Source organism: Octodon degus, unplaced genomic scaffold (genome assembly GCF_000260255.1).
Source record: "Octodon degus isolate 3935 unplaced genomic scaffold, OctDeg1.0 scaffold00106, whole genome shotgun sequence".
Classification (NCBI taxonomy): domain Eukaryota; kingdom Metazoa; phylum Chordata; class Mammalia; order Rodentia; family Octodontidae; genus Octodon; species Octodon degus.
Genome location: NW_004524682.1, coordinates 489039 through 497822, shown reverse-complemented (window position 1 = coordinate 497822; position 8784 = coordinate 489039). Strand labels below are relative to the sequence as shown.

Genomic DNA, 8784 nt, shown 5'->3' with positions numbered 1-8784 from the left:
CCAGGTAGGCACTGTGCTGCTGAGCTATATCCCTAACTGAAAGATTATTTTTGGGTGATATGATCTCTAAGGTGTCATATAATGAATGACATGTGACACAGAAATCAAACAGCTACTGAATTTACTCTTGCAAGTTTTCCTATTACCAAAAAATTCATTTCTGACTAGTTTCCTTTATATTAACTTTATTCATAATACTTTATTTTTCTATATTTTATCTCAAAACAAAACAAAAATGCCTAACTTTTCAGCTGTTTTTAGTTTTCTTTTCCCCAAGTTATCTTTTGCAGTTAGAAATCATGTTACTTTCTTAAAATAATGTTTATATTATTCAAATATTTAACAGACATTTTACCAGTGAGGTTTATGCATGTTTTATATTAAAATGAAGCAAAACGTTGAACTCAACTGTATATAGATCTTTCATGAGTGTATCAAAGACTAAATACAGTTGAAATGAAGCCATCTATATTTATCAAATAGTTTATGGATTTGATCATTTGTAACCAAATTTCTATTGAAATCAAGGCTTAGAGATCAAGGCATTAACATAAAAAAATTAAGGCTGAATGGCCTTTCAAACCAAGTTTAAGATCACAGAAACATCTACCTTGATTCACCATCCATTGTATATATAGTAGAGTGGCTACTGCAAAAGCGTACACCAAGGTAAAAGACTTTAAACAAGTGAAACAGATTTCATTAATATGGTAGACAATCAACCTCCCTGTCATAATGGCCAGGAGATAGTCCCACCTTTTCATGTATTATGTTCTTCTTGGCTATTTCATTCTCTGTGGAGGACTTTTGTACTTGAATTTGACATCTCTTAAATTTATGCTTTTTCTGAATGTAAAGAGGTTTTCTTTTCTTATGCTTTTAGCTTCATGTAGAGTTCAAGTCTAACTTAGATTAAAGAGACATAGTCTAGGCCTTAGAAATTCAATGTTTGCTCTTGATCTTTTTCTTCCTTTTGTCTTTATGAGGTTAAGCTAAAAACCCCAAAGTGAGACATAATGGCTCTAGAGACAGGAAGGGACTATTCTTTATTCTTTTTTTTCCTAGTGTAAAAAAGCCCACAAGGCTCTTTTGCAGAAAGCCCACAGTAGAAACACTCTCTCAAAAGCCACTTTTTTTTCTTCTTAATAGCCTCAAAAGAGACAGTATTCAGCAAAGATGACAGCACCAAGTGTTGCTAATGGCAGACCAAGAAATAAGCTAAGTGGCTTATGGCTAAAACCCATTTACTATATATCCTTGTCAAAATAGAGATTTTTTCCACCAATAAAATGTTTTAAAGGTCACTGCCTCTGAAAATCCACAATAAACAACCCATCATCAGCAAAAAAGAAAAAGAAAAATTCTCATAACACATAGAGATTAACATTAGATATTATAGAGAAAGGAGAAAAGGAGTGAAGATGATGAAAACATCTAGATCATGAATACAGTGGAGGTGACACAAATGTGTGTGCACAGAACAGGATTCCTGACTTTCAGAAAACTTGTAGATACAAATTATCATATTTACTTTGGCTCATGTAACACCAAATAACAAGCCTTTCTCAAAAATAGCAAAGTACAAGTGAAATTCTTTTTTTCAGCAAATACTGAATGTTTGTTACATCACAGGCAATACACACTGCATAGAAAAAGATCACAAAGTATCTTTCCTCCACGTGGTTTCACATTTCAGGGGAGAAATAGAATGCTCCCTTCTTCGTGTTATCAATTTTCCAAATCCTTGAAGAGACATGATCTGATGTAACAGATTTGGTTTCTTCCAAAGACAAAGATTTCATGGTAATAATTGTCCTTTGGTTAGAACATTAGAAAGATACTATTTTTAAAGACCTAAGGATTGAAGCATAATTTTTTTTGACCAAGATAGAACTCTGCAAATTTTGAAAATCTAGTTCAGTTTTTAATACGTATAGAATGCCCTTAGGTAAGTGATAACTTTCCTTCAACTATGCTTGACATAAAATATTGAGAGCCATATTTAAAGTCTATATCTAAAACAGGTAACACATATTTTCTCCAAACATGAACATGCTCCATGAAGCACAGCACGGCAAGCAACTCCCCAGTGCCTACCTTGGACAGTCAGAGTAGCTGATGCTTCAGCCTTTCCAACCATGTTCTCCGCAACACAAGTATAAGATCCCATGTCACCAGCTGTCACCTTCCGAATTTTCAAGGTATGGTCATCTCGTATTTCATATCTAACAGCATCACAAAAGAGAGAACATTAAATAAGATCATTCTAGAAAGATTACATTCCAACGCATACATATCTAGGCTTTAAATCAATACAACAAGCACTTCAGAAAACTTAAAAGTATAAAATATGGGATTCATCTACATGCGCGTCTTGTTTTCATTGTCTATAAGCTAACAGATTAAGCCACTTTCCAGCAGGAGACTTTTAGATGAACTTGGTATTTTTTCTTCCTTTTCTCAAGCTACTGTTTCACACTAAAATACAATGACATTGTTAATTAAATTCTTCCCCAGTCTTGAGCCAGTCAGATAGCTCAGTGGGTTAAAGTGCCTGCTTAAGCAGACAAAAGGACTAGGTTCAATCCTCAGCTTGCTGTGCTGGCCTCACCCCCACAGCACATTGAGAAAGTGACTGAGACTGGGTGTGGTGGTGTGCGCCGGTAATCCCAGCACTTAGGAGGCTGAAAACAGGAGGATTGCTATGAGTCCAATCTATTTAGTGAGACCCTGTAGGCCCTGTACTAAATACATTAAAATAAAATAAATTCTTCCCATCTTAAAACGTTATGATATAAAACTTTTCAAAGTTGTACAAGAAGTTTATGAACTCTTATGTTCCTTTTATAGATGTGGAAGCTGTCACAGTAGAAGGCAATGTCACTTGAGTACTATCTTCAACTAGAGTAGGGCCAGAGCAGATGTCTGAGCTGATGGTGTCCTTAAGGGTTCACTTGCCTCATCTTATCTGCCCTACCCTTAAACATTGGGTTTCTCTTGAATTTTCCCTTTAGCTCCCTTTTTTCCTCTACCTGATCTCCCTCAGTTATGGTGTCTACACACGTGACTTATATATTGATTCAAAACACAAAGACTTCCAACAGTATTTCCTCTAAGTTCCACATTCACGTTTATAACTAATAGTGGGGTCTCATCCCTGACAGGCAACTAATATTTAATATGTTTTAATAACACCTTCTGGCCTTTCCCTCAGCCATTCACACTCCTTTTCCAACAAATTTTCTGTCTCCCTCCATTGACCCTCCACATTCCAACAAATTCATGAAACTTGTCAATGTAGTCCCAGAAATTTCTCTCCACTCTGGAGCTCTATATCCCCCTCATCTCCAGGTCAAGCGCTTTACATCTTTTTATAAAAGATTTAAATAACATTATTTAAGGTGTTACTGTAGTTGTGTCTTATGTTACTTATTGTTGCTAATCTCTTTTAAATTTTTATTTTATTTTTGAGACAATAATAAATTTACATTTTTATCTCTGCAAGGGCAGCCAAGTGTCCCCACTACTGGCATCTCCTCATCGTAACGTGACATCCAGAGTGACAACAAAATTATTTTTTCTAAAAACAAAAAAAGGAAAGCAACTGCTAATACTAATCTCACTTTGCTCAACATTGTCAGCCAGTAACACTCATAATACTTCCCTACACAAGCCTGCTGGTGACGCAGCTCCAATTTCTAATCTTATACCATATTGCTTCTTATGGCACAGGTTATGCAGACGCCATACAAAACCCTGTCCTTCAAAAGACGGGATGTTCCTTTTCATATCTGTAGCTATGCTGTAATGACCTCCACCAGAACACTAACTCTTTTTTGATTATTAAGCCGATGCATTTTTCTCAAATATTATTTATGTGTCATGTCCCTTTGCACACTCCCTTCTACTTGGCTACCTTTATCTGGTCAAAGAAAACCGTGACAGTGTTGCTCTGTAATGACCTGCCCGTAAGGACAGGAGCTAAGTGCATGCCAGTGGCCCAGTTCCCACACACAGAAGAAACTGAGAGCATGCTTGCTGAAGGAGCAGGTACCACGGGGAGCACAGACTACACACAGCACCTGTGTATTCTCTTGCCTCTTTCCCTGTGGCCCTCTAATTACTCTGTTTCTGCTCCCAGTCAGTGTAAGACTTAACAGAGAACAAGGAACTCTGATCCCTTTTCCCAAGATTTGAATTGGCTCACAGTTACGTCTTCATGGTTGTGCCGATCTTCTTTTTCCTAATAGCCTCATGTAAGAATTTTGTTTTGCTTGTGATTTGTTTGAGAAGAAAACTATGTGTAAGAAATCTCACCTTTCACAAGGGTTTCCTGGGCAAGGCAGGATCAAGAAAATATGGTCCTTCTATAAACTTAGAAAACACAGCAATCTCCTCACTTAGATTAGCTCTGGTGTCCTACCTGGTCCCCTGATCACGGTATATATGGAAGCTCTACGGCTTCTGGGTATGTCCTGAAAAAAACCCTTATAAATTGAAGGCATTATAAGTCAAAAATACATGTCAGGAGCTGGGGAGATAGCTGGGGAGATACCTAAATGCTTGTCTGGCAAGCACAAGAACGGGGGCTCAATCCCTGGTACCACATGCCATGCCATGCCACTCAGGGCATGCCGGACCAGCCACTGAAAAGAGGCATGCTAGGTATAATCCAATGCCTGTAATCCAAGAGCTGGGGAGGCTGAGACAGGAAGATCACTAAGAGTTTGAGCTGCATAGCGAGACCCTGTATCAAATAAGTAAAATTAAAAAAAAAAAATTTAAGTGTATCTCATGCTTCAGCCTACTAAAAGTGTTAGCTTAGCAAAATGGTGTGCTGTAGGATACTGGTTGTTTTTCTTCCTGATTACTTGGGTGAATGGGAGCTGTGACTCTATGCTGCTGCCCAGGATGAGACCAAGTATCACACCATGTGTCTCTAGTCCAAGAGAGCAAAATTCAAGCTTGGAAGAATACTTTCCAATGAATGCTCATTCCTCTCACATTATCATAGTAAAATCTGTAAGTTGTCCCACTGGAGGTGAAGAACAGTGTCGCAGTACCTAAGGTCTGTCCAATCCTACCCTTAACACTCTCGAATACCTGGATTTAGGCAGCTCGCCATCGTCCTTCCTCCACCTCACCGTAGGCACAGGGTCTCCTCGCGCCTCGCATTTAAATTCAGCACTGTCATCCACAGTTACTGCCAAATTACTAGGTCTCTTCACAAATGATGGTCTCTCTAAAATTAGAAAGAATAGTCTCCAAATAAAAGAGGCATCAGCAGAAAATCATTTTAGATGTTAATTAAGAACAGATATATAATTTAAAACGTTATGTAGGAAATTATTCCCCAGAGGCCCCTTCTTCTAGGAACCTGTCTGTGCTGACCTTCTCCTCTTAGCTCTTCTGCCACACTCCAGGCCATTTTATCTTGGGCCACGTCATTGATTCCCCTCTTTCTCTTGCACCCAGATAGTATTGGACCTATATTCCCCTCCTCATTTGTATAAAGAACATTTATTCTTTGATAACTCACCTCCTCCTCCCTTTTATAAAGCCACAGGATAATCACGAGGCACACGTCTGAGTAAGCAGATGAGGTAAAATCACACTTACCCAAAACAGTTAGCTCAGCTACTTCGCTCTCGCGTTCCCCGACCATGTTGGTGCCAACACAGACGTATTTGCCAGCATCGATCTTACGGGTGTACGTTATCATGAGCTTGCCTCCTCGGATCTTGAAAAAAAAAAAATTGACGTGGATGTGACTAAAATAGCTTCGGATAACCCTTAGATGAGAGAGGTCCTCATAAACAATGTCAACCTTCGAAGCATTTAAATCAAAACAGAGTTATAGCAAACAGCTGAAGAAGAGTATTTGCTATATTTATTTAGGGAGTGCCTTCAAACAGATTCTGTACCACACATATAAAGAAAACATTTTTCCTTGCCTACTGTTGTCAAACTTCTATAATCTCTAACACTAGAGATTTGCTTTTCATATCAGTCAAGTTATTTCACATGATTTAATTAAATAAAAACCCATGAAATTCATGAATAACTTAATTAGGAAGTAGACAAAGAAAACAGAATTTCCTGATTTGTGAATAAAATTAATGTGTGTCTGTCTATCGCCTATAAATGATTTCAGCAAAGCGTTTGATTGAATGACAAAATGTGGAAATATGATTTTCTCTAGGTTGTTAATTTGCCAGAATTGCTTTAGAGGACTGTATCTCAGCTGTCAACACAGTAGAATCTGATATTTCCTCAAAAATATAGACTTTTCCCCCCTCCCAGTAGGACCTTTAACATGCATGGACTGAACAACTCCTAAGAAAGCATGTGGCAAGTCCATTCAGGTCTGCTCCAAAACACTTAATTCAGTGCATGAGATTTAACTGTAAATGTACCAAACATCCGGGACAAAGAAATAGGCTGATGGGAAACATGGATTTTAAATCATACCATCTTTTTAAATTTGAAACATTTTAGTTTCATTGTGGGCTTAAGTTCATTTACCCCTGAATGTCTGTAAAGTCCTAACCTCAGAAAGGTTTTATAAAGGATAATTTCTAAGGTGTTTATCTGTGGATGTTTTGACTGCACATTTACTGTATAAAGAAATGAGCAAAAAAAGGGCTAAAAACACAAATGAGCAAAGAAAGGCTAAAAACAAGGACTCAAAAGTTAGTGGTGAGGGAAGAGGTATGGGGACATTCAAACATCTTTTTAATCAGACAAGATTTACTGAGACCGCTACATTGTGAAGCGAAGGTGTTGCCATTTTAGCATGCCTAAACTCTGTAATATAGATATCCAAAGTATACATTTTAGCCATATCACAGTCAATCAAATATTAAGAGAGCAGTATTAATTTAAAACTTGGCATCTGAAGAGTAGTTTTAAGAACACACTGTCAGGTACTCCGAAACTTCAGGACAAGGATCACCCAGGGATTTCTCCGCCTGCTGCTCCCTACCCCATCTAGTTATGGAGGACGGCTTTCTCTACACTGGCATCACCCTGGCCTTTGTGTGTAGAATGACCATGGTACCCAGCAACCACCCAAAAGATTTTAGCTGACAGCATGCTACTTACTACTAAAGATGAAATGTAGTCTGCTATTCAATTTAGTGAGTTTTGAAAGGTTTATCACAAAAATTAATTATATTTTTTGTTTCTAACTCCCTTTGTTCTCTGCTCTATGCCACCAGCATGAAAGGTTGCTCTCTGCCATGAGCCATTCTGCCTTGGAGCCAGCTGAGTATAGACTGAAATTTCCACTAACTGTGGGCTAAAGAAGCCTTTCCTTCCTTCATTTTGGGTGTTGGGTATTTGTCCTAGCAACAAGAGAAGAGTAAGTGAGACACATGTAAATATTTGTCATACACACAATTTTACTAAAGTGGAACAATGTGACATATTAGTGTTATGACCTGCATTTTCAACTAAATGTAGACATTTTACCATTTGAATTGTGGAAAACATTACATAAACAATCAACATCAATTAATGGCTACTCACTATTGAATTATATGACTTTAACGTATTTATCCAGCAATTTCCTTATTGATAGACACTTAAGATGTTTTATTCCTTCCTCTTATAAATGGCAGTGTAATCAGCAACACACACACACACACACACACACATAGGGTTGTTTTTTAATTGTGTCCTCAGAGAGTCTTAGAGTAGAATTATGGAAAGAGATGTAGCCCTAATTTGAATCTGTTAACTTATAATACTAATTTTTATATTTTCTGAGGAACTTTTTAAAAAAGAATAACATTTATATTTTGGTCATTGGTCCATTTGAGTGTGACGCTTAAGTGTTGAAATATCTTCACCTTCTACTAAAGGACCAGCAACTCAGAAAAGTATGCCATCACCTACCACATCTCTCGCCTATTCCACCATCACAATATAGTTTTAATTGTGCTTTTAAAGGTCAATTTTTCCTTCTTAGCTGTGAGCTGATAGCAGAGGGCCATGTGTGATTGTCCTTCATAGCCCCAGAAGCTTTCAAGACACCTAGCAGAAGTTTCACAGGAGGACAATGACTTGTCTCATATCACATCACAAGTTGGAACAGGGCTGACATTTCATGCAAGCTCCATGCCCTTCGCACTGTGTGGTACAAATGAAAACGAATATGTAGCCTACAACTGCTACATTCTGTTGAATAATTTATGTTAAATAAATATGATTTCTTGAGATTTAGAAGAAGTATGGTATTTTGAATATCATACTTTTAAGATCCTTACAAATTACAGTATCATCTTTCAGCATGTATTTATTTTCAAGTACATTAAATATTTCCAAAGATCTGGAGAAAGCAAACTCACTACAGCAAAACAGTGATTTTAAAAACTGACTGCTTCAATGGACGCTAAGTGATCTGCCATATAACTTTTGGCAATACATCGAATCTCTTTCTATAGCTCAGAATCTAACCCTGAATGCCTTTGCATATTTAGGAAATAGTTCATTTTAAAAGAAATTACACAAATTTTGGAGTAATAGAAATCAACACAAAAGTAACATAAAACAAGACAAACAAGTTTTAAACATTCCCTTTGTTTTAAACATTAATAAGTCAACATGTCTTAAATATAAAACACATGTTTCTACCAATTATTTTTAAACACATTAGAGTCAAGCAACAGCAAGACAAATAATTTTCAATAGTAGTAACTTATTTCTGCAGTTTTGGCATAATATAGTACAAATTTATTTTTACAATTTTTATTTTTTTTTATTATTTATTTATGTGTGTGT

General features: G+C 37.0%; 1 protein-coding gene across 4 annotated transcripts in view; it reads right to left on the bottom strand.

Moving 5' to 3' along the window:
- Robo1 (roundabout guidance receptor 1) overlaps positions 1-8784 on the bottom strand; it is a 423922-nt gene that overhangs the window by 126245 nt on the left and 288893 nt on the right. For all 4 annotated transcript variants that reach the window (XM_023724107.1, XM_023724108.1, XM_004639080.2 and 1 more), the window contains exons 4-6: positions 5620-5740; positions 5104-5242; positions 2098-2225 (exon numbers count right to left, since the gene is read on the bottom strand). In XM_023724107.1, coding sequence (XP_023579875.1) covers positions 2098-2225; positions 5104-5242; positions 5620-5740 — 388 coding nt within the window. The remainder of the gene's footprint in view (positions 1-2097; positions 2226-5103; positions 5243-5619; positions 5741-8784) is intronic.